Source organism: Triturus cristatus, chromosome 7, assembly GCF_964204655.1.
Source record: "Triturus cristatus chromosome 7, aTriCri1.1, whole genome shotgun sequence".
NCBI lineage: Eukaryota > Metazoa > Chordata > Amphibia > Caudata > Salamandridae > Triturus > Triturus cristatus.
The window spans coordinates 479,088,024-479,115,610 of record NC_140590.1 but is presented as its reverse complement, the minus strand read 5'-3'; the positions used below and the strand labels follow the sequence as shown (position 1 = coordinate 479,115,610).

At 47.6% G+C, this 27,587-nt stretch overlaps 1 protein-coding gene across 1 annotated transcript in view; it reads left to right on the top strand.

The window, feature by feature from the left end:
• The window catches only part of TEKT3 (tektin 3), a 121,397-nt gene that overhangs the window by 63,004 nt on the left and 30,806 nt on the right, over positions 1–27,587 (top strand). Inside the window, exons 4-5 of the mRNA XM_085616806.1 lie at positions 7,219–7,289; positions 8,270–8,413. Of these exons, the coding sequence (XP_085472932.1) occupies positions 7,219–7,289; positions 8,270–8,413 (215 nt within the window). The remainder of the gene's footprint in view (positions 1–7,218; positions 7,290–8,269; positions 8,414–27,587) is intronic.

Sequence of the window (27,587 nt, the reverse complement as noted above, 5' to 3'; positions counted from 1 at the left end):
CTACACCACTGCACTCTATGCCACTCGATTCTGTGCCACTCTACTCTGTACCACTGTACTGTACTCTACTGCACTCTGCGCCAATTCACTCTACAATTCTCTAATTTACTGTGCACACTGCACTCTATGGCACTGCACTCGACACCCCTTCACTCCACAACTCTCTACTCTGCCCCACTATGCTCTATGCCAGTGCACTCTACCCCACTCTGCTATGCACCACTGCACTCTACGCTACTGCATTCTGTGCCAATGCACTCTTTAAGACTGCACTATATTTCACTCCACTCTATGCCACTCTACACCACTTCACTCTATGCTACTGCACACTACGCCACTGCACCACTCACCTCTGTGCCGCTCTACTGCACTCTATGCCAATGTACACTACAGCATTTACTCAAAATCAATATACTCTACGGCATTGCAATCTACACCAATCTGCTCTGCACCACTGGACTGTACTCTGCTATAATCTACTCTACAACACTCTACACCACTGCACACTACATCATTGCACTCTACATCACTTTACTCTGCACCACTCTATGCCATTGCACTCTACACTAATGCACTTTATGCCACTCTTCTCTACACCATTGCACTCTACAACACTCTACTTTGCAACACTGCACTTTACGCCACTCTACTCTGTGCCACTGCACTCTATGCCACTGTAATCTATGCAACTGCACTTTACTCTGCACCACCCTACTCTACTACACCCTACTCTACTACACTCTACGCCAATGCACTCTATGCCACTCTAATCTACTGTGCACCACTGCACTGTATGCCACCTCACTATGCCACTGCATTCTGCAAGACTGCACTCTACGCCAAAATACTCTATGTCACTCTAAGCCACTGCAGTCTATGCTACTGCACCACTCAACTCTACACCACTCTATGTCAATGTACTCTACGCCACTACACTCTACTCCACATCACTCCACTGTACGCCACTTCACTCTATTCTGAATCACTGAACTCCACACCAGTGCACTCAACACCACTCTAGTCCATGTCACTGCACTCTACACCACTCTACTCTGCACCTCTGCACTCTATCCTGCACCACTCAATACTATCCACACCACTCCACCGTACCAATATCACTCTACTCTGAAACAATCTACTCTATGTCACTGCACTCTACCCCACTCTACTCCACTCTGCACCACTGCACTCTTTGCAATTATGCCCTACACTACTGCAATCTTCTCTACACCAATCTACTCTACTCCAGTGCACTCTACACCAATGGACTCTACACCACTTTACTCACAGAAAATGCACTCTACTATTCACCACTGTAAATTTACACTACCTCACTCTAGTTGACTCTACGACACTCCATTCTGCAACACTTCACTCCATGATACCCCACTCTATGATGCTCTCCTCTATTAAACTCTACTCCACTCTGACACTCCACTCCACTCTATGCCACTCCACTCTACAACACTCTACTCCACTCTCGGAAACCATTCCACTCTATGACACTTGACACAACTCCCTCTACACCACACCATGTCACTATACTCCACTCCATTCTACAATACATTACTCCACTCTACTCCAGTGCTACACTCTACGCCACTCGCCTCCACTTCACTCTGACACGCTATACCACTCCACACTACTCTGCACCACTCCCTCTATGCCATTTCACTCTCCTGCACTGTTCCACTCTATGCCACCCCACTCTACAAACTCTACTCCACTCTGAGACTCTACTCCTCTCTCTGCTACTCAACTCTACTCTATGCTCTTCCACTCTACTTTCTCCATGACACTCCACAAAACTCTACAGCACTCCACTCTATACTACTCCATGACACTCCACTTACTCCATGCCACAAAACTCTACAACACTCCACTCTATGCTACTCCATGATACTCCACTTACACCATGCCACTTAACTCTTTCCTACTGTATGCTACTCCATGTCACTCTATGACTCTCAACGCCACTCTGTAACACTCCACTGTACCACACTTTCCGACACTCCACTCCACTTTACAACACTCCACTTCCCCACTAACCTTTAGCCATGCTGAACAGCAGCCACGTTGGTGTTCAACATGGATAAAACATATTGGCAAAGCCTATCACTCTTGCATAGGTGAGACCTATTGGTTTTGCCAATGCTTGTCTTGTACTTGCAAATATTTGACCGGAGCGAAGACCATCACATTTACAAAATAGTAATTAGAAATGTGGGTGCTCTCACCTGAGACCTTCAGTGCCCGGCTGGCTGCTCTCTTTTTTACTTTGTCTTCCTCGCTGCTCTTAAGTAAAATGCCCCTATGGGAGTGGATAGGAGCGTATGTATTCATTGGCCAGGCCTTCCCCACCCTCACTTGGACTATCCACATTCAGCTAATTCCTGCAGGTGCGGTACTGAAGGTGAGACGCCCTGGGGATGGAGGTGTGAAGGAGATGGGAGGGGAGATGATCTTGAATGAAGGTACGTACAGCCTCTGTGAGAAAAACGGACGATTAATTGCAGGATGGGCTGAATCCCTGGAGTCAGGTTAGAGGGAGAGTGCTGCATGATATGTTTGCAGACTACTCCTGCGCCCATCTGAAAGTCAGCGCCTTGGGCATGGTCCCAGCTCGCCCATGCTAAAAGCCGACCTTGGACACTGCTCTGTTGCCCTTGCACCATAGTTAATGCATCATGCTTAGCGTTGTACGAACTAAGGGGCTGATTACGATGGCGGAGGGACTGGCACCGCCAGCCATGCGGTGGCGGTCCCTCCACCCTCTGAATGCCCATTTCCCCCGCCACATCAGGATGGCGGGGGGTATCGTTTCGCAAGAGTGGCGGGCGCAAAGAGCGCCAGCCACGCTTCCGCCACAGGCAATCGTTGCGATTGCCTAGCGGAGCAAATCAGACAGGGGATATGATGGCGGTGCCTAGCAGGCACTGCCCGCCCAATCAAAATGCTGGCGTCAGCCAGCGTTTCCATGGCGGTGGAACCGCCATGGAAAGGCTGGCGGAGGCTGGCTTCGGGGGCCAGTTACGGGCCCCCTCTGTGGTGGGGGAGCCTGTTGTGCACTGGGGGGGTTACCATGGCAACCCCTACATTTCCATCCACAAGGTGGCAGGCACCGCGTGGTACCTGCCCCGTTATTATTATTATTATTATTTTTATTTATATGGCGCACTAATCATCCCCAAGGGGATCTCTCGGCACCTGGGAGGCGGGCTTCTGCAGCAAAATGTATCAGTTGAATAGCCAGGTTTTTAAGTACTTTTTAAAAATAGTTAACGAAGGGCAGGAGCGTAGTTCTAGAGGCAGTGAATTCCAATGTTTAGGAGCCAGATAGGAAAAGGCACGGCCCCCTATCTTCACTTTTTTAATTTTAGGCACTAGGAGAAGCTTTCGGCTGCTAGACCTTAAGAGTCGCGATGGAATATACCATTCCTGCTTTTCCAAGAGGTATTTGGGTCCCTGTCCATGGAGTGCCTTAAATACTAGGCACAAAAGTTTGAGAGTTCCCTTTTTCTAATGGGCAGCCAATGAAGCTCTTTTAGTAGGGGCAAGGATGCCGTCCGCGGGGGTTTTTCTTTAAGACTAAGCGGGCGGCCGTGTTTTGCACAACTTGTAGCCTGGAAAGTAGGTCTTCCCTCGACCCCACCAGGAGAGAATTCCCATAATCCAGTCTGCTTACCAGAAGTGCCTGGATCAGAGCCCTTCTGGCGGAGATAGGAATCCACGGAAAGACCTTCCTTAACATACGCATCAGTCCAAAACATTTACCCGAAAGGGTTTTAACCTGTTCTTCCATGGATAAATTGTTATCCATTAAGATACCTAGGTTTTTTACCCCTTTTTTGGGGAGGAGGGCTGATCCTAATTCCTCCGGCCACCACTCATCTGTCCATATCTCTGCTGCTTTGCCAAACAATAAGATCTCCGATTTGTTGGAATTTAGCTGCAGATAGTTGTTTTTCATCCATGTGGATATTTTCATCATGCAGCTCTTAAATCTGTGCAGGGAAATGCACAACATGCCCATTTAACATTGCGGCGGGTGCTACAGCCAGCAGCATCCGCCGCAATGTTAAATTGCTGGATGCGACCGCCGCAGTGGTAGGTGCATCCTAATTAGGGGTGCGGGATTGCCGCATTACAGGCGGACGGTCCCGATCCCACTAAGATGGCGGGCGGACTCAAGTCCGCCCGCCATCGTAATCGGCCCCAAAGTGTATTGAGCTGGAGCCCAGGCAGTGAAATCACTGGCACATGTTGCATAGTAAATATAGCACTGTTGAATTTGCCACTCGCACAATCCTGCGCTGCAGATTTTCGTATCGTGTTGCATTTGCCAATAATGGTACATTTTGGCCAAAGTCTGCTCTGGAAGAGATCCCTCCAGCTTATTCCTTATTTGTTTTACAAGCTTGGAGAATTCCCACAGGTTAGTGCCTGTGAAAGGCCTGTAGAGTCACTCTCATGTCAGGCACATGCATGCTCTGAATGGTTATTTTGGGTAGAGTAAGTACCCTATAGGCAACTACACGTTTGATCCTCCCAGTCGCTTACTGGATCTTTTCTTACCTAGGAGCTGCAGACAAAGGAATTTTGAGGAGAGAGTGGTACTGTGAGACATTTGATTTTATGTTGGACCCTCTGATGCTGCTCCCAACTTTGTTGCTGTGAAGCATTCCACTGAACTGCATTTTGAATGGAGTTAAACTGAATTTGAATTGATAGAAGTTACAACAATACCCAATAAAGGTGTTCTTGTGCTATATGCTGCAATCCATTCGGCCCAGCATCTTTATCTATAATCACGACTCCTGAAAATAAACCCATCCTCTAGGATGTGCCTGTGCATGCACAGCCGTAAGCATTCAGGGGCTGATTGCTTTCTCCTCCCACCAAACAAGTGCTTAGCCACCCACTGTTAACTGGCATCCAAACACACATGTCCTCAGAGTGAATCTCTATATTAGAGTCAAGGAATATCTTCTTCTGAATGAAGGAGAAGCAGTTCTTCCTGAATGGGACCAGAACCAGGACACCTGTGACCCATAATGTGAAATAAAAAAATAAAAAAAATAGAGAAGCACTGCCAAAAGAACTGAGGAGGCCCCCATTTCCTAGTCTCGCATGAGATAATAGAAATATTTTACATTTTTTTTCTCCATGTGGAAAATTGTTCTCCTTATAGTGAAACGTCTTCCCCTACACGTCTACCCAGAAAACGGATGTACAACGTCGTTGATATGTTTCAAAATATGTGAGCTCTGGGTGTGCACAAACTTCCCAGTGCATCCTCACACTCTGTCCTCCAACCCCCAGTTCAATCAGAGGAATCACTGTTACTTTATAGTAATCTCGATTGGTCATAAAGTTATGTAGCAGAAGAACATTTTACAAGTGTGAAACCGATGTTTGTGAACAGCAACAGTGGTTTTACAGTAGCAAAAAGGCTATTTTTATGTGCAGGCTGAACGTACGTGTGTAAAAAGCAATGTGAATAGGCTCCAAAGTGTGTCAAAAAGAAGTGCACACATTTCAGAGGGTTCATATCCTAACTGCAGGAGCAAATTCAGAATAACCAATAATGAACAGATAACTTATAAGTTCTCTTTGGCCCCAAATTGACCCAATGATATAAAACACTGAGCATTCAGGAGTGAGCGGACAGAATAGCTGCAGAAATTGGCGCTGCAGTGTTTCCCGGGATGACATCTCATCTGATCTACTCCTGGAGGGTCAATCAAGCATAATTAAAGCGGGCGAGGCAAAGAAACAAAGCTGTGTAAATGCTTTGTTCGCTCATGTGACAATCTTTCAACCCTCACCCGAAGCCCATTGGCAAACTCTCTTTGTACAAGAGGACTTTGGAAACAGTCCTTTCCAATAAAGACTTCAGATTCCATGCAGTCACTGACAGAACATTACTACAACCTCCTCTATGTAGGGATAGGGTCACACCATTCATAATCAGGACAACACAATGCAAAACATTCCTGTGGACTAAGATCCTAGAGACAACCCCGATTGACACCAAGATGGTGTCCAAACGCCACCCTCATTCATTGCTCGGAAGCAATTCAGAAAACAAATAAGCAAAGAAAATACATAGAAACTATAAAGAGAAACAGCACATCACAGACTGTTATAGGATGAAACCCACCAAACAAGGACTTAGCCACCCACTCTTACCTGACATCCCCACCACAGGCCCTCCGGTCCCATAACCCCCTCTAGAGCTCCACTCCTTGCCCGCACGTTATTGTCTTTTACCAAAAGCAACATTGTGACGCAGACCAATCCAACCACACTTTCTTTCGGTGCATGCTGATGGTTAGTTATGGTTACCCTATCTCCAAAGGTTTAGCTCTAATTGTAGATTTGGATCTGTAAACGTATATAGATGAAAACTGCATCATGTACACCTGTCACAAATTCATGGAAGGATTCCTGACAGCGGTAAATGGTTTACTACTGCATATTTCTCTGTAATAATGGCGTACAAACACAACATAATTGCAAATAATCTGTATTGGTAAACCACACACCAATGGAGGGGATTTGGTGGATCACTGCATGGTTTGCCTTTATAGTTTGTGAAGGCTCATAAACTTATACGTTTCCTGATATTCACAGACTCTGATGAAAATTGTTGTGTAACCCTCCTTCGAGGGTGGGAAGGGGAATTGATCACCTCTAAACTTGATCCAGAGGTCTAGGAAGCCAGAAACCCATGGTGGGGAGTTGGCAGATCAATGCATGGTTTGCCTTTATAGTTTATTTACGATCACAAACTCATAATTTTCTTGATATTCACAGACTGTGATACAATTGTGAGGTAACCCCTCTTCGAGGGTGGGAATGGGAATTCATCACCTCTAAACTTGACATGAAGGTCTAAGGAAACGGGTTTTTTCATGGGGAAAATTATTTTCTTAAGGGAGAAAAAGAAAAAAAAACATGCATTTTCAAATTGTGCTCAATTTCCACAGTGCATAATTCTACATTATGTACAATTATGCATTCTAGAAAGATGGGAGCACAAGGAATATCTAACATGACATTCCCTGTCGTACAGATGGAAATGTGCGCCTGGTGCAGCTTTCAAGGCATGGGAAAGTTTGGTAAATCCCAAAAGCAGTACATTTTCGCCTATTAGTAGGAGTCACAGGAGAACATCGCTAATGTTTTTTTGTTCGATTGGGTTGATTTCTTTAGGAGGTGGACATCATCAAGGCCTGTCAGGAGAAGATGAGAAGATATCTTGAAAAAGTCATTGCCCAGCTTGCGTAAGACATTTCCTCTTCTCCTCATTGTATGTAACTCTATAACCAGGCGGCTTTCATTTGCAATTCTAAGACTATGGATCAGTGTCTTGAATCTACTGAGTAAGAGTAGAGAACCCTATTAAGAAGTGAAAACAAAGTTATCCTAATGTTTTTCAACAATCTAAAGATGAATATAGGCGAGAGTAAACATGAGTAAATAAATGCAACCCTTTCTTTTAAACACATCACTGGAGGACGAAATCACTACTGTTTCTACCTGTATTATACCATCTACAATCAGTTGCATCATCTAGTGTAGATAATCGGTTTAGGTCTTGCTTGTAGAACACACCATCTCCAGAGATTAATCCACACTACCGTGTGGGCAGATATATATGAAGAAGTCCTGAATAATTGAGAATAACTCCTTCCTGGATAGGATCCCAGGAGGGCAACAGAACTTACTGCATTATGCCAGTGCTAGATGCGAACAGGGTTTGAAGCAGGTGTAAAGATGGTTATTAGCGCTGAGTTAATACTGAGCAGGGATTAAAAGCAATAGAGTATATAAAGAAATGAACTTCTAAGGGCAAGAAACAAATTGTCACCCTCAATTGGGCTATCTTTAAAACTAGGTACTCAGCGCATGCTAGAACCCTCCTCTTTCTGAACTGAGCAAACAAGAGTGGAGTTCGTAAGGAAATTATCAATAGCTGTCCCACTGTGACCCCAAAACTATCAAGTTAAATTAAGTTAGTAAAGAATTGAAAGATACCTCTGTATACTCTATGCTCAACTGCTATCGACAACCCAACTGGCCCATTAATTTCTCTGGGAACTATGATTGAACTGCTCAGCCATACATTGGCATAGTGAACACCTCTATTTCACAGTTGACAAGCTCAACTGGTCTAAGAAGTTGCCACGGTGATCAACACCTTGTAACGTTAAACTGCAATCAAGCATTCATTCATTCTTACAATGCATGGTTTGTATCTTAGCTCAAACAGGGCAGCGCAGCACGAGCTGGAACGAGATATCGGGGACAAGCAGACCGCCTACCGGATTGATGACAAGTGTCAGCATCTCAGGAACTCTTCCGATGGCATTGGTTACTACAGAGGAGTTGAGCGCATCGATGCAACGTAAGTGTCCAGACACCCTTGCCTCAAAAGTACAAAGTGATCCTTCAGCCTTTCAGAGAGGCGGACACTGCATTTTGTTCCCTGTATGGCGTGATGTCATAAAATGGAGGTACAGTTAACTCTTGTGTTTGATTAGAACAGTTTTCTCTCCTTATATTGCCACGTTTATGAAGATAAAATGTACTTGGACAGGGACTTTGAAGTACTGAAGCACTCAAAGGGATGCTCACTTGTAAAACATTGAAAATTCTTGAGGATCAGCAAACCCTTTCCAGCTCCAGGGCCTGTAACAGCAGCTTGCTGCCATCATTTCTCTTTGGGTACCATGGGTCACAGGTATGTTACTGCTCTGTAACCATCGTCGGTTGTTACTGGCAACATCACACTCTCCCCCAGAGTAGGCGCCCCTCTCTGCCTCAGGCAGGTGCCACAGCATCTGCGGTGCTGTCACTGTAGAGGAGCCTGAGGGGGGAGATGGTGTCTAGCAGCAATAATGTATCGTCCAGTTCCAAGGTTAGTAACTCCTCGTCAGAACGAAAAAAAACAATTGAAAACTATTTCCAGTACGGGTAAAGGCATAGGGGAAGACCTCAGTCTAGTTTTATATTTTGTTTTGTACCTTGGAAGAGGCCCCTCTTACATCTCAACCATGCAATGCAAATAAACGCCACCAAAGGCCCTAACAAACCCATACACGCCTTACCCCCACACATACATAGAAAACGTCAATCTTATCTGTCAGCTCTCGGGTAAACAGAAGAACTCAACACTAAGACACCAGCACAAAACTGAAATGGCATGATGCAAATCAAAACGAAAACACAATCCAAATCTCTCGCATTAGCTTACAATGATCACAAACATCAACATAGGAAAGTCTGACTGCTAACTAAAACAAGCATTTACAATGCAATGGTCTCGGCATTGGTAAAGTTTGAGCTATTGGCATTGCTCATGACATTATTTTTGTTTATGTTTTTGTTTTTAAAACATTTAAAGAAACGGCATTGTCATCAGCAATGCCAATAGCTCTAACTTTAACAATGCCGAGACCGTTGCATTGTAAATGCTTGTTTATTTAATACAAGTTGACAGCTGGGGTGGACAGATAGACAACCAGAATATATCCTGCTGGCTGGATCCCTTTGAACCCACGGGGGTGGGGGGGCTCTAGGCGACAACATTATCTCACAGCCCGTGCCCCTGCATTCATATTACACTATCACTGTATTCTCTGAGCCCTGTCTTGTCATGTCTGAATGCTTGCAGTGTCTCAAAGCGCTTTGAAACAGCAAACAGGCAGCATACCAGCGCTACATCACAATTTGTGAACAAACAAAACAGTTCAGACACTCTTTGTCACTCCTGTTCTTTACAATGATGCCCTTATCTGTTCTAACCCAGACCCCTAACACCCAACCACACACATAGCGCCCAGAAACATTAAGAGGAGCTCAGACCACCAGTCCGGTAATAGCGCCAGAGGTGCCAGACAGCCTCCAACACTGGGGGGGTCTGAGGGTGAAGAGAAACAAAGTCACACTTTACACCATCGCAGACCGCCCATGACAATTCTACTGAAAGTTGCATCGTTCTCTTCTCTGACAACAAGGAAGTTGTGGATTCATTATGAGGATTCATTTTAGAATTCTCATTAATAGTGATGGTAATCAGAAACATTCATTATGGTCCCAGCGTAAAAGCATCCTTAGATAGGTTTTTTAATATAACAGATAACCTATCTATCTCGCTTATAATATCGCCACGTCAATACGTTTCAAAGGTTTAAACACAGAGAATTATACAATTAAATAAAAAAGATTAGCTTGAATGCCTACAATGGACTGAAATGTGCTTTTCTTGTCATTGATGGACAGTAGGTCCGTGGGACGTGTGCCGCCTGGGGGAGATTAATACTGCTTCTGCATTTAGTCTCAGACAGCTTCTGGCCACCTCCAAGAAAAATTTCTGAATTTCGGGGAGGGGGGGGGGGGGGGGTCAATTCAAGCAATAGGCACAGTGTAGCTGCAGGGGCTCTAAGAAGGGGTGAAAAACAACAAAGCCTCGTTGGTAAGTAAATGGTCTTTTAAAGAGCTTTGAAGTGCTCGGGTTCGGGTGCGGCTGTGTGGGTGCCCGGGAAGCTGTCTCAGCCGGGCTGACACACACGAGGGGGGGGGGGGGAGCGCGGGGTTGCTGAAGCCCTTTCAACCCAATGGGCGTTGCGCCCCTGAGCACGCTTATGTGATCTTCACAGCTGGGATAATTTGAGGTGGTTTAGACTTTGAGGGGTCAACTATAGTACTTGTTTTTATCAAATTAAAAGTGAAATCATGCTGGCATTCCGTAAATGCTATATACAATAAATGTTAACTCATTAGGTTCAGAAATTGAACTCCACGACTGAAAAGAGTTTCTTGCTTTGTGTAACACTTTTGTGTTCATTCTTCAATTACACGAGTTACACTGATGGAAATGAGGAGGATAGAAAACTTGGACACAGATTGGATTGCATGGGTGTTTTATGGCTTTTCACCAGTCAGTTTACTAAAATGGTCATTTTAGTTCTAAGGGGAAAAATACCTTGTTCGGAGCGATTGCTTTTTTGTATTCAACTTGTCACTAGACATGCCTTCCGAGGACCCTTATCGAACACATCTAGGCTTCTTCAAGTGCTGTGTCCTCCCAAGTGCAGTGAGACTCATTGTGATGGCCCCGAGCTGTGTGACCCGGAGAGAGGCGGCCGGCCCCTGTAACTCGAGCTCGCGGCTTTGGAAGCTGAACTGTGCCGAGCTGTGTGACCCGGAGAGAGGCGGCCGGCCGCGGTGGCGGAGCTGAACGCTGCGGGCGGCTCCTGTAACTCGAGCTCGCGGCTTCACACGTGGTGCAGGCCCCGGCCACGAGAGCAGGGGGAGAGACTCGCACTTTGGTGACCCTCGGAGCGGCTGTGGTGAGAAGTATGCCGCGTTGAAATGAGGCCGAAGATCAGGAAAGCAGGAGTTCAATCCTCCAAGGAACGAACAACACGGAAGCCGACAGCAGGGTGAGAGGACGCCATTGACACCACCGCCTTTCTCCGAGGCACAGCAGAAAATGCCTCGGAGAAAGGGAGCGTCCTTTTCGGATTTGGGGGCGTGTTTTGCTGTTGTCTCCTCCCTGAGACTTCTCGCAAAAAACACGCCCCGATCCGAAAAGGACAGGGCATAATCGGAGTGACTGGACCTCTTCTCCAGTGGCTGGCCAGCATTTAAGAGGCCAGCCAATGGAGAACAGGAGAGAAGAGGGGCGGGTGCAAGCCCCTCTTCTTAAAGTCATTAAATCTCGTGAGCGAGACTGCGCAAGCGCAGCCATCGCTAGCCGAGACCTAAAAAGCACCATCAATCCAGCAATGAAAACAATGCCAACTTTAAAGTATTCAGGAACAGTATCAGTTGCCTCGTCCCATACATCATTTCCCTCCTCCACTTCCACACATTCACAACTCTACAAGAAAAGTCCTTTATGTCACTATGTCATGCATAATTTCAGTACAACTACATACATCATCTTCACTGCAAACACCAAACTAACAATCCTCATGTACCTCCTGGCCATTCTCTCGTATGATTCATTTCAGCCCCTGACCAGCTCATCTATAGCCAGGATCAACGAATATGTCTCAGACAATATTTATGACAACATCATCCAGTTGCTTCAGAGTTACTATATTTGATAACCAAAATGGGACCCCATGTCTCACAGTGACCACGATTTAGCTACACTCTTACAATCATGGCCTGCTTGGAACCTGTCTTTCCAAAGGGCAACTCTGACTTTGTCTGGCAAAGGTCACCGCCTGGCTCTTGGACACGAATTATCTTGCTCCTATGGACTCCTCGAGATCCTCTTTCCTCTAAATGCATGGATGTTGACTCCAATAAAAATGAAAACCTCACCTTCGAGCTGCTTTGCATTACACTCACCCAACAAGGCATCTCTTTCAGGACGAGCAGCTCTACCCCAAAATATCTCTGGCAGCAGCTGATGGCAGCAGATACTTCACTGCATAACTTGCCACCATAATAGCGTGGAGAGCCACTACTTTTATGAAAGTTGACTATATCAACATACAGTTAATAGGGTGATTTCCTTCAAGCAAAAATCCAGGATGTCTTTCTGACAAAACCTATATCACTTCTCTCCCTGCATAAACCACTGCGCAAAATTCCAGTGTCCACCCTGTTCTTCTAGAAGCATGCCAAGAAGGAAACCCAGACAACCTTTTTGTAAAGGGGGTTTCTCAGGAAAATCAACCCGCTACTTCTTCCCAGCAATATATGTCTTTTAGTCCAGGGTTTTGACCAGTCCTGCATAGTTAGTGGCAGCATGGGTTATAAGTCTGTGCACAGACTTCCTTGCTGACAGTTTCTGTAGCACCAGAGGATTCCACACAATCTACAGTTCATCCTTTCAGAACCGTGAGATACAGGAGGAACACAAAACACACCATAAACAAGCCTTCTCTACCTCTGTCCCAAGAAATTACAATGTTACCCCTGCACCTCAGGGTATCTGCAGCACTTCAGGAAGTAACGACAACCCACCTTTTCCACATATTCCGCTCCTTCCGTTGACTGATCAACTTCATTACTGTATTGTGTTGGGTCGTTGAAGTTTCCATTGCTATGGCTCGCACACAACTCCACATCTAACTGCGCTATGGATATATACAGTTCCTTAGGCTATGTTCTGGCATAGTTTGGTAAAAACTAAAAGTTTTAAAACTTGTAACTACGGTCGACAGGATAGGTAAAGTCAGAAAGCCCAACTTCAAGGCGGTGCTACTGGATTTTTTGAAATATCACTACACTGTTGTAGGCATCATTTTATGTAATATTTAATATATATTAAATGTTGACATTGGATCTATTTCAATTCTCTGCTCTTGATCTCATGGCTTTCCTTCCTATTTTTGTGGTTGTCCTCTCTCAGACGGCTTATGGTTTCACCATGTTCACTATTCGATTAGTTATAGCCTTCCACTACTGCTGTCAGGGAACTAAGTTTCCTTTTGCATGTTTCAATAATATGTGACTTTTAATACTCAATAGGAACCTGCAGCTTCCCTTGCTCTCTTCTTCTTCCCTCTTTTCAGTGATCGCTCCCACTGTTGTGCTCTCTCCCTTACCTCTCCTCCTCTAAGCTCTACTAGCTGCCGTTCATCCCACACACTGCCTCCTTCCCACATTTCCGCCTCCTCGCTTGCTCATCCTCCCCACCCCCTCTTGCTCTTTTTCTTTGTCCCTACTCTTTCCTCCCCACCAATGCTCTTCTGCTCCTCAACAATACTTTCGCTTCCTGTCTAGCTTAGCATGCTGCTTGCTGTAGGCTACCACCAGTATTTTCTGTGCCAATGCTCGTACAATTACATTGCAAGCATTGCTAAAGTCTATAGGAGTGGGTGTCCGTCTTTGAATGCTATTTTGTATACTTCTGAGTTGAGTGTCACATTGAATGCACCTAAGCACAACTTGACTGTGATCCTTGAACAGTATAACAGTACTATTTTGTATGATTGCTGCTAAACCATTCCATTATGACTTGAACTTCAATCCAACTTTGAATGAATCGTGGAATGGAATGATCACTGTAATAGGAAGAAGTTTGCTATTTAAAGTCCTGCAATTATCCAGACTTAGAGACATGCTTTTATAGATGTGGCAGAGAGCTGATAGGGGTCTTAGTATAATGTTTCAGCAATTGTACATGATTCATGGAGGAGACTGGTGAGGTTTGTGCCAAATGTGACCTGTGCACCAATTGATTCCCTTGCTATGGTAAAATCACATCATATTGCTGCCTAACTTACAATCATCTATACATTACACAAATGCAGGGAATCATCCCTACTGCTCCTTACTAGGAAGCAGTGCTTCAGTGGCGTATCACTGGCCCCCGCAGTCCCTGCGTTGCGGGGCGCCCCCCCAAGCTCCAGGGGCCCCTCTCAGCACAGTTCTCTGGAGCAAGACCACTGACTAATTGTCAGTGAAATTGCTCTCCTTCCCTCGCAGCTCCACCATTAAGTGAGGCCTTCCCCCGAGCCCCTGCACTCTCGAGTGTTGGTGTTTGAGGCCCTCCTCCACCCGCAGGTTTTACCTGCGCCTCATCCCTGGTGGTCCAGTGGACCTCTGTCTCCATTCTCTTTTTCCGTTTTTTCTTTCCTTTTTCACTCGTTTTTTCCCTCACTTCTATCTCCCCCCTTCACTCTCCTTCAGGGTCTTTCCTCCATTTTCTGTTGTTTTCCTCTCATTTCAAGCTCCCCCCTTCACTCTCCTGTTTCTTTTCTCCGTTTTTCACTCGTTTTTTACCCTCATCTCAATCTCCCCCTTTCACTCTCCTGTGTCCTCTGTGTCTTTCCTCCACTCTTTCTTGCACTTTTTCTGTCGTTTTCCCCTCATTTTAAGCTTCCCCCTTCACTCTCCTTCTGTGTCTTTCCTCCATTTTTCACTCGTTTTTTACCCTCATCTCAATCTCCCCCTTTCACTCTCCTGTGTCCTCTGTGTCTTTCCTCCACTCTTTCTTGCACTTTTGCTGCCTTATTTGCACTTTTCTCTCTTTTTGCCTTTTTACTTTTTCAGCCCGTTTTTCCCTGCCACTGCTGCCCCCGCGGCCCCTCCCCCCCAGCACGACCAGCACGACCGGCCCAATCCAGCTCCCCTCCCCGCTACCAGCCCTCCCGACCCCTACTTAATGGCGGCCACTGCGCGGCCGCGCCGCCGGGGCACCAAAGGCAAGCTTGTCTGCGTCCGTCCGCGACCTTACTGCGACCAGCGCCAGGAACCCTGGATCTCTGCACCGTCAACGCTACGACCCAGCGCCACTCCACGCTCGCAACCCAGGCCGCAACAACAACTGCAAGCTAGCATCACCAGCCGACACCCACGGACCCTTCAGCTGTCACCGCTGCCGGCACACCTGCAGCACCGCCAAGACCACTGATCCAGCGCAATCCGCCCGCAACAACACAACCGAACTCAAGACCCTGCAATGCATCCTCCTCAACGTCTGATTACTCCACAAACACGCCACTGAAATCTGGGACCTCCTTGACAGCACTACCCCGGATGTAGCGTTCTTTACCGAAACCTGGACCAACACCACCTCGGGACCGGACATCGCCATTGCCATTCCCCAAGGATACAAGATCACCAGGAAGGACTGCCCACCCGCCCGGGAAGAGGAATCGCCATAGTCCACAAATCCACCCTCCACCTTAGCACACTCCCTGACGAGCCCACAGACCTGATGGAACACCTTCACTTCAAGATACTGGCCAGCCCTACCTCCACCCTCCGAGGAACCCTCATCTACCGACCCCTTGGACCCTGCGGACTTTTCGCCAACTCCATCACGGACATCATCTCCCCACATGCCATCGCGTCCACTAACTACACCCTACTGGGAGACCTCAACTTCCACCTCGACAACCAACTGGACCACAGCACGACATCCCTCCTGGACAACCTCCACAACATTGGACTCCGCCAGATCGTGACCGAACCCACTCACTCAGCAAGACACACCCTCGACCTCCTCTGGACTGACCATCGATGCGTTCACTTCACCTTCAGAACACCCATCATCCACAGACACCAGCACCTGCTCCCACGAAGAAACTGGACCAGAATCACGACGACCAGCTATCCTCATCACTCAGCAACCCCACCCCAACCATCGCAGAAAAGGACGACGCCAACACCGTAGCCCGAACCATGCACAGATGGATCTCCGACAGCGCCAACACCATAGCCCCCCTCAAGAAAAACAAAAACACCCACGCCAAGAAAGCTAGATGGTTCACCACCGAAAATCGAGAGTCCAGATGCACTTGCCGATGCCTCGAAAAGGCCTGGAGGAACACCAAACTACAGAAGCCCACAACAACTTCAGAGCCGCCAGCAACGCCCACCACCAACTTATCAGAAATACGAGCAAAAAAGAGATTGAAGACAGAATCTCCACTCATGCACACAACAGCAAAGAACTCTTCAACATCATCAAGGAGTTCGCCCAACCCACCAGCGAGTCCACCAATATCCCTCCCTCACAAGACCTCTGCGACAAACTCAGCCCATTTTTCCACCACAAAATCAAGAGCATCTATGACAACTTCGATGAAGACAACCAACACACTGAACCCTCACCAACCACCCCGACACCCTGATGCCAGCGATCGACTACTGGACAGCCCTCACCATCGAAGACACACTGAAGACGATGAAGTCAATCCACTCCGCGGCCCCCACGGACCCCTGCCCACACCACATTTTCAACAGAGCGTCCGACACCATCGCACCCATGCTCTGCCACACCATCAACCGCTCCCTGGCAACCGCCTAGTTCCCTGATGACTGGAAACACGCTGAGATCAACCCCCTCCTAAAGAAACCCTCGGCAGACCCCACCGACCTCAAAAACTATAGATCCATCTCCCTGCTCCCGTTCCCAGCGAAAGTCATCGAGAAAGCCTTCAACAGCCAACTCGCCACATTCATCGAAGGGCACAACATCCTCGACTCCTCCCAATCCGGCTTCAGAAAAAACCACAGTATGGAAACCGCCCTCCTCGCCGCAACAGACGACATCCGTACTTTACTGGACAAAGAAGAAACAGGAGCCCTCATCCTCCTTGACCTCTCAGCGGCGTTCGACACAGTCTCTCACCGCACCCTAATACGCAGACACCATGACGCAGGGATCCAAGACAAAGCCCTCGACTGGATCCGCTCCTTCCTCTCTGGCAGAACGCAGCGGGTCAGACTTCCCCCTTTCCTCTCGGACCCTACACCTACCATCTGTGGAGTCCCCCAGGGGTCCTCCCCCAGCCCTACGCTCTTCAACGTCTACATGGCTCCGCTCGCCCCCATCGTCAGAACCTACGGACTCAACATTGTGTCATATGTAGACGACACCCAACTCATCCTCTCCCTATCCAACAAACCCAACATCGCCAGACAGAACTTTCGAGAAGGCATGGAAGCCGTCGCCAAATGGATGAAACCAGCTGCCTACAACTAAACACCAACAAAACGGAAGTACTCATCATGGGCCCAAACCCAGACGCCTGGAACGATACCTGGTGGCCCCACGCCCTCGGAAGCCCGCCCACCCCCCCATGGACCATGCACGCAACCTGGGAATCATCCTGGACTCAGAGCTCAAAATGGACTGCCAGATCAACTCCTTCTCGTCCTCCTGCTTCCACACCCTCCGCCTCCTACGTAAGACCTTCAAATGGATCCTCCTGGAACACAGAAAGACCGTCACTCACGCCCTGGTCACCAGTAGGCTCGACTACGGCAACGCACTCTATGATGGAATAAACAAAAACCTCACCCGCAAGCAACAGAACATCCAAAACGCCGCCGCAAGACTGGTCCTTAACCTGCCAAGACAGTGTCACATCTCCCAGCACCTGCGCACACTCCACTGGCTCCCCATCGCAGCTAGAGTCACCTTCAAGATGCTAACCCACGCTCACAAGGCCCGCCACGACACCGGACCAGCATACCTAAATAGCTGACTCAAATTCCACGCACCCCAAAGGACCCTACGATCAGCCCAGCTCTCCTACGCCGTGGTCCCCCGCACCAGAAAGACCAGATCGAGAGGCCGTTCCTTCTCCTTCCGTGCAGTCAGAGCCTGGAACGACCTTCCGCTCCACCTCAGACAGATAGCATCGCTTCCTATCTTCGCAAAAAACCTCAAAACCTGGCTCTTCGACAGACACCCTCCTTGATGGACTGGAACCTGCGAACCCCCCCACCCCCACATCCCCCAGCGCCTTGAGACCCTTACGGGTGAGTAGTGGCACTAAACAAACACCTGATTTGATTTTGATTTTGGACGGAGAGCTTCCAATTTATTCCAGATGGGGCCCCTCCATGTACCTTGCAGGGGGCCCCCTCAACTTTCGTTATGCCAGTGCGGCGCTTAATTTGAGCCGGTGGTTTCAGGTGCTTGCCACCAACACATAATTGTCAGCACCAGCACTTATGACAGTCTGCCATATGGTGGTGCTGTTTATCTAATATAGAGATGAGCTCAGCAACAGTTAACATTGAAAAATGCTAATACCTGTGTCACAAGCATTCTTATAGCTTTGAGGACCTGGAATGGTCTGAATTGTCACCTTCGCAGTCGTGTGATGGTTGTTAGCTGTGTTGGTACTTTTGTTGGCAGCTCTAACAGTGGCAATGGGTGGTGCAACTTGCAGTGGCCTCTTGACGAGGTCCCTGGTACTTCTTTTTTAATTTTTTTATAAATTAAATTAAGCTCTGCTAGGAAGCACACCACAACTATTGTCTGAATCATCAACAAATAAAACCGCTGAACAATTGATAAATTAATGAACTACTTTTCAATGTCGAGTGATGTTTGATCGCACTTAGGGCCTCATGTAGGTAGCCAAATACCGGTCGGTAACGGCCGATTTTCGGTAATTATACCGTTACCGACCGGTATTTTGGCCATTGGTATGTAGGGGGACAAACTTTGCTTTCGGAATTTACCGAATCGGTAAAATTACCGAATCGGTAATAATACCGAATCGGTAATGTTACCGAATCGGTAACTTTTCCGAATCGGTAATTTTACCGATTCGGTAAATTCCGAAAGCAAAATCGAGATGTAGGGGGAGTGTGTGTGTGTGTTTAAGAGTCGGTATTTACCACCAACTTATAGTTGGTGGTAAATAATGAATGTATGTGTAAATGCATTTTTACGCGCGTAGCAGTGTGCAATGTGGCATACATACATGCCCTTAGGGCATGTATGTGTGCCACATGTGCACACATGGCCGAATCAGGGGTGCAACAGGGTGTCAATGTGACACCCTGCCACCCTTGTATGTGTTCCCCCCATTACCGAATCGGTATTTACCGATTCGGTAATGAGGCATACCTTCCCATCAATGGGAAGGTATGCCTCATTACCGAATCGGTAAATACCGAATCGGTAATTACCGACTAGTAACGATTCGGTAAAAAATACCGACTCATTACCTACATACCAGTTACCACTTCTAAAATACCGATTCGGTATCGTTCGGTATTTTAGAAGTGGTAACTGGTATGCTACCTACATGAGGCCCTTAGTGTGACTTCAAAAGAAGAGGCCTAAGAAGTTAAAGAAAAGTACTGGTGGAGAAGTGTCTGCCTAGTGGAGGGGCTCTGTAATGTCAACTCAATGTGGTCCACTATGGTGATTTAAAGGGACTAAACACAACGGCCCTGATTCACAAGGGTAAAGTGAGACGAAAGCCTAACTTTACGACTTTCTCGTAAAGTCAGACTTCCGTCTCGCTTCAACCTTTGTGACTCGGGCCCAATGACAATTACTCAGACAGGGTTTAAATACCGAGTCAATAATGAGCCACTGAGGCCATTGCAATAGGAACGTCATGAGCCTAAACGTCTACAATCTTGCAGGATACGGGGTTAGGCAAATTTAAATATACAGGGAATATGCACTTGTTTTACGTCCAGCTGCCATATAGGAATGGCACTGAAAATCCAACGAATAAAAAAAATATGAAATAACTACAGAGGTATAAACTTAACATTAATAACAGAAACAGCCGACAGTGCTGCATGTCTCAGTACCAGGCCCAACTGCACATGTCCCCCTGGAAGCCAACAACAGCATTCTGACTGTCTAACTCTGTGGCGACCTAATACTTCATGACAACCTCCTGCCACGCAGACACCACGAGCCACAGCTTTCTTGAACCCCCCTGACTGGCACTGTGATCTTCCGCACATATACAGAATGCTGCATTTTCTAAAAAGCACTGGGCGGTCATATGTTTCTTCATCACCACGAGCATTATCATGGGACTGCAGAGCAACTGCCGATGAGAACGCGTTTCCTGTGGTCACACAAACGCCCTGCATATTAATAACATCCTTGGCGGGGCCGGGTGTGGGTAGGAAGAGATAGTTACATTACAAAAGCATAACTGGTAAATTCCAGTATTTTTGCACTTTCCATTGATAAGACCCTTTTTTTTAATTGCCGGTTGACGAATCCGCGCATAAGTTGTCAGACAATTGGTCACGTTAGTTGTGTTACGTCAAGTATTGTACAGACCTGTCCGGTGAAAGGAAGCATTTCCCTTTTAAAGTCCCGTCGGGTTTGTTGCCTAGCAAGACTGCCGAATGTATTACAGATACAGCTTTCCTCACTCAGACTGGGTCCTTTTGCTGGTTTGCTGTAAGTCCTTCCATAGCTTTTGTGGTAACTGAGGTACATGAAGGTGTTCGGCAGGTTGAAGCATTAATGTTAAGAACAGTTGGACAACGCCCTTTGAGAGCTAATTTAGAATCATAAATGCGAATCCTTCATTTCCCCCCCCCCCATGCCTGCTGTTCTCAGCCTCTTGAATCTGATGGGTGGTCTCACATTGACTTCCACAACTCAAGCAGTTCTTGAGCCGTTCACATAAGCATTAGGAGTGGCCCGAACTCGTGGAGATTCACTGTAATTTAGCACCAGTAGCACGAGCAGTGCTGAAAATCGGTGCCAATGGCACCAACCTATGCGCAGAAGAGTGCGGCTATTCAAGTTGATTTTGCTCCCACTCGAGTAGAAAATCTACTCGTGTCAGCAAATCTATCCGAGAAGCAGAGCTCTTACTGTGACCGCCCACAACATCCCGCCACAGCCTGTATTAGAAAATGATGAACAGGTAAGGGGTGCCTTCAAGGGGTTTATTAAGATACTTAGTTGTGTACTTCTGAATATCAATTGTGTGTAAAGTTTTATGATTTACTTACAAATTCAATTATTTTTGATTCTTTATATTTTGAATAATAAAGTTCTTTTCGATTATAAATCAATTATGGGAGGATTTATCTCAAATGAGTCTATATCCATCCAGGGACTAGATCTAGTAAGTAAATCATAAAACTTTACACACAATTGATATTCAGAAGTACACAACTAAGTATCTTAATAAACTCCTTGAAGGCACCCCTTACCTGTTCATCAATTTTGCCCGAGCCCTCAAGAGTAGATTGGGTTGTCCACTATACCTAACTGTATTAGAAAATGGCACTTGGGGATACCAAATCTTGCTTGCGTTTCTGGTGCCTTGCGAGTAACAATTCCACCACACAGCAACTGGCTCACTTTGGCAGGAACTCTACGCTTAATTCCACCAATTCTGTTAGCAGAATGAAACATTACACCTACCCCTAATACCCATCTTGTCTAGGGGGAAAATTGAAGTGAAGGACAGCACATGTCAAACAATAGCGGGATGAGGGCACACCCAAGAAGGGTGGAAAATTGCGTTTACTTAAACAAAGATAATGTAACTCAAGGCTCATAATACCAAAACTCCAAACTAGTTTCCAGAAGTGTTTGAGAACGTTTCCAGACAAGCAAAGAAGCTGCAAACACTCAAACAATGTTAAAATTAAAAGGGCAAGTAGTTAGAGTTTGTGTTTAGAGACTGTTGAAGGCTTGATGGCTGAGGGAAGTAGGTGATCAGAGACTGCTGCACATGACTCAGTACTATGAGATGTTGGCTCAGAGTACACAAATTAGTACAATCTTGTTGGGCATGACATACCTTTTGTGGATTAGGTCTGAGATCAGGAGGACTTGTTGGAAAGTATGGCAGCACACCCCATGCAAAAGGCCACCTGCAGCACATTCTCAGCTTAGGGTGAGCACAAAATGGTCAAAGACCGGAATACATTAAGGAAGATTTCATACAGCAAGCTCTCTGGCCAAGGGGTTTGGATGTGGCCACCAGAGTGTGCTGTACCCCACCCTACCATCTTTAGTAGGCTCTGATGGTGTATGTATTAGCAATGAGTGTGGCCAAAGACCACATCATACGTCCAAGGCTGCTGCACACAAATGAAAATCACGCATTGTAGGGTCTAAGGCTGTGAGAAGGTGGTGTAGGGCTTACCTGCAAGCCAAATCTAGCCACCAGAACCTACACCACATGGCCAAAGTCTGTGCATAGCAAGCTGTGGAAGTTCATGGAGTGAAGAGATGGCATGGCAAACACCACAACCTTCGTCCATGGATACAGCATCAGTGACATCTGTGAGGCCGGAGGGTCCATGCTCGATCTGCCATATTGTAAAGTGCCTGGGACGGGGTCCTGCAGGCCGAGGGAGAGTTCCTCATAATTGTCTGGGTGAAGAAGCTGGGACTGGGCCCGGGTCAGAGCTCGAGTTGGCTCTGGGGTGGAAACTCTAGCCGTAGGCTCCATTCTCCAGGCCGCTGTGTCACAAAGCACCAGGGACAGGGTCCTGCAGGCCCTAGAAGGGGTCCTATGCTTGGCTGGGAGAACAAGCTCTGTCCAGGTGCCAGGTCAGCTCCAGCTCCAGCCTCCATCCCTGGGCTCCATTCTCTGGGCTACCATGTCTCGAAGGATCTCGCAGGCATGAGGAGGGCTCCTGTGCCTGCCCTGGTTAGGTAGCTTTGAGTGGGCCCTGGGTCAGAGCCCCAGTAGGCCCTTGGGGTGGAGGAGAAGTGGGGAAGCCTTCGGGCTTGGAGTCCCTCTTTCCTCAGATCACTGTGTCACTTGGAGCCCAGGATCAGATCCTGCAGGCCCAGGGATGCCTCCACTTCCTACCCAGATTCAGAAGCTCTGACCATGCCATGAGCCAGAGCTCTAGCTGGCCCCAGAGTGGATGCCAGTGCACAGTACAGGGTCCTGCAACCCTGGAAAGGTCTCCCCTACCTGTCGGGGTTAAGAACCTCTGACCTTGCCCCAGATCGGAACTCCAGCAAGCTCTGTGGAGGAAGCTCCCAGCCCTCGGCTACATTCTCTGCCTCACCATAGCACTTGGAGCCCAGGATGGGGCCCTATGTGCTTGGGCAGAACTCTTCTGCTTGGCACAGTTAAAAAGCTTTGACCAGGCCCTGGGTCAAAGATGTGACAAGCCCTGGAGTGCAAGACCCTGACCAAGGGCTCCCCTCTACGGCCCGCCTTGTCACTTGGAGCCGGGGACTGGGGCTTGCAGGCCCTGGGATGCCTCCGCTGCTTGTGTGGATTCAAAAGCTGTGACCAAGCCCCCATATAAGAGTTTAAGCTGACCCGGGAGTGGGAGCCCACAGCCCTGGGCTCCACTCTTTAGACCTCCATGCCCCAAAGTGCGTGAGATGGGGTCCTGAAGGGCAAAGAAGTTCTTACCTCTCTGTCCAAGTTAAGAAGTTCTCTCCAGGCCCAGGGTCAGAGCTGTAGCTGGACTGGGGGGAATTCATTCTCCAACCCGCCATGTCACTTGAAGCCTAGGATGGAGTCCCACCGGCCTGGCCGGTGCTCCCCCTTCTCGTCTGGTTCTCCAGGACAGAGCTCTGAGTGGCCTCCCTACAGCTGCATGCTTGTGGCTCACCTCAGGCTCTGAGAACCAGGCTTGGGGAGCTCCTTGCCCCTCCAAGGGCCAGCAGAGATCTGATTCATAAGACAGGGTGCAGTGGTCTGACCAGAGTGGATGGGGTTGGGTGGTGCTGGTACTGGATGCCACCTGGTGGGATGCCCTCTAGCAGTCCAGCTTGTGTGTATTTCACCTTTCCACACCCAGCACATTTCTGCAGCAGCTCAGAAAAACTATTTCATCATGTGTCTAGCTCAGGATGTGTCTTGTTCCCGTGCAACTAACCTATCCCCTGCAGACGAGCAGGGTGCAATGGTCGGTCCAGAAAGGGCACGCGGCTCCTCCTTCTTCCAGCAGGTGTGGCTATCTAGTTGATCCTGCCAGTAACATATGCTTGTCTCAAAGATTATGCCAATCACATTTAAGTACCCATTCCCGGTACAGTGAAACTGCAAATGGCTTACTAAACCAGTTATGAGTTCCTTTAATCATTGCATCTGTTATTTGATTAACTGTGGAAATTCTAAAGCTAATACAAGTCGATGAGCACTGATCTCCTGGAATGCAATCATTTATTGGACCAAGACCGATCTGGACTCGCCTGGCTGCTTTGGTGACTCTAGATAACCTCGGGCCGATCGCACATCCTTGTGACGGCGATGATACATTCCCATATCTGCTCTACCAACTTTTGATTGTAGTTTCTGTGCCTACCTTGATGAACATGGGTAACTGGGAATTAGTTTTCGATTTCAGAGAGGGAGCCCGAGAAACAGTACAACATCCAAAGCAGGCAGCAGGCATGCAAATTACCCACTTAAGGTTTGTGTGGTAGTAACGAAAAATAACAATACAGAATTCCAGTATAGCAGCTACCTCGCTGCAATCTATTAAATATCATCCTCTGAGACCAGCTTTTGTCTATGTAAATGGGTGCCTATGTCCCTCAGGGTCCCTTTGCTGCTAACAGTGGGGGCATGGTATGGGTCTATGGTAGGCCGCCTCCATTATGGGGTACAGGGGCCTCCTCTTCTTCCCTGCGCCACCAGGTGCAACAACGGAAGCACAATTCCTTGCAGGTCAGCAGGATGATCAGATTGCTTGAGACGGCAATAGCAGAATCACCTGGAGGCAAGAAGTTTGTTTGTGGCTCTGGTAAGGGGCAACTGAGTACTGGCCTCGCCATCGACTGCCATGGGCCTGGTCACTCTGGTCACCAGGTCAGCTCAAGCCATCTGGTCACCTGACTGGGCGACCAGATGACCAGTCAGTAGCTGACCAACCAGAAGACCAGAGGGCATTGACGTCTGTCTTCCCCTGGGATCTGTGTCCCCACCACATTGTGGGAGCTTAATTACTAGTCAAAGAAAAAAGGTTTCCGAGACAGGGTTTTTTGGCTTTGTATTGGGAAAATCAACACCAGTGACATTTTATTCTAATCTCAAGGCTGATCCAACCAATGGCTGTGCAGCTCAGTGAACCGCGTCACCAGCCAAGCAGTCCTAATTTGATTTATAATAATTTGTTCGGGCTGGACTGTACCCATGAGGCACAGGGTAAAGACTGATTTGCATATGGCTGGGTTCAAACTGGAATGGCATGGTGAGCAAAAAAACGATGGAGGTAGGCCCTTGATCTCTGTACTGGGGTGAATGTATGACATTGTTCTGCATTCTGTCCATCAACTGTTGTTTTTGCATTTGTCACCCCGAGTGGGAAGGGTATGCCCAGACGTGGGTCCCGTGCTCTCCATGCCACTGGAATCAAGCTATCCTGGCTAAAGAGGGGTGAAACCCCGAAAGTGGTCCTAGGATGCTTGTTTCCAGTGCAGGGAGGACCTGGCTTGGCAGTTCGGGCTGGACTGTACCCATGAGGCACAGGGTCAAGACTGATTTGCATATGGCTGGGTTCAAACTGGCATGGAATGGTGAGCAAAAAAACGATGGATTTAGGCCCAGATCTCTGTACTGGGGTTAACCCCTTGAGTGCCCCGCCCTTTCCCCCTCCTGTGCCGGCCCTTTCATTAGCGGGCGGGGTCCATGACGAGATAGTCTCGTCATGGGCACAGCGCAACCGCGCTCCATGACGAGACTATCTCGTCATGGGCACAGAAGGGGTTAATGTATGACATTGTTCTGCATTCTGTCCATCAACTGTGAGTGGAGAAGTGTGGCTCAATGGTTAGAGCGGCAGACCTCGATGCAGAGCACTGGTCCGGGACCAGGGTTTGATTCCCATCGCGGCAGGGTCTCGGGCTATAAATTCCGCGGACCGGATATTCTCGCCTCAGTGCCTATTCTAATCATGGGTCCCACGCTGCAACTCTGGGCAATAGCTTGCTTAATCTCCACAACGGCCCCACAGCGCTGGGGATGCCTGGCTTCACCCTGGGGATGCCCAGGAGTGGACATTTCACAGGGAAACCCAGGAAGGGTTCCCTAGCGGTATGAATACAGCACCGGGAGACCCCGGTCCGGGGTAGCTGTGCGCTATATAAGTACTAGCACATTTACATTTGCATTTGTCACCCTGAGTGGGAAGGGTATGCCCAGACGTGGGTCCCGTGCTCTCCATGCCACTGGAATCAAGCTATCCTGGCTGAAGAGGGGTGAAACCCCGAAACCGGTCCTAGGATTCTTGTTTCCAGTCCGGGAAGGACCTGGCTTGGCAGTTCGGGCTGGACTGTACCTATGAGGCACAGGGTCAAGACTGATTTGCATATGGCTGGATTCAAACTGGAATGGCATGGTGAGTAAAAAAAGATGGATTTAGGCCCAGATCTCTGTACAGGGGTGAATGTTTGACATTGTTCTGCATTCTGTCCATCAACTGTTGTTTTTTTAAATTTGATTTATACCCAGGCCTAGTTAGAAAGCACAGATACAGGAATGGAAGACGCTGGTCTAATGTTAGACTGCAGTAACACAGGGTTTGAATGCACTGATTCAGGAGATTTAGCTATACAAGTTTAGGAGATGAAAGTATAAGGTGTGAATGCTGTTTAACAGCCACCACTGCTCCCTGTCATAGAGTATTGGCATGCTCGACATGCAAGATGAGTTTTAAAACCCATACAAGCACAACCAAAACTAAAACTTGCAGTCTCTACATCAGAGATCCCTACATTTTGCCTAATCCTCCTGAGCACCCTAAAAAATTGCTTATCAAGACGTGGCAATGTATAAAAGTCTCCCGCCAAGAAATGCAAATTAGGACTGACGTCTCCCTTAAGCTCAAAGATTCATAGACACAGTGTGAGTTAACTATGGCTTTATTTCAAAGAATAAGTTAATACCAGTGGTAACCCATACTTCACTGAATGGGATTAGGTGGGCCTTGGGCAAAAAGGAGGCAGTTTCTTTTTCTACCTGCCGACAATTAGGGTCTGGACTTTGGAGAGAAGTTCATCACTAGAGTTGCTTGGGCCACTGTATTGGAGTATTGGAGTCTGGTATCCACCAGCAATTCCTGTGTTTCGCTGCCACTCCTCACTGCTCCTCTGTTGTATCTCGTCCACCGCACCTCACAATTGCTGCCTCACTTTTTCCCTTTACGCTTCATATATATATATACATATATATTTTTTTTTTTTTAAAGACCTTTATTGTACACTGATACCAGACCACTTACTCCTTTACTTCAGCATTCCCACACTTATTTGCAATTGTATTTGGCATTGTAAAAAGTCCATCTGCCATTTTGGAACTGTAAATTAAATATACAAAATAAATGGTCACTGATACTTTAGGACACACGCCTGTGATGTCACAATGCATGCACACTCACTGGTGGCA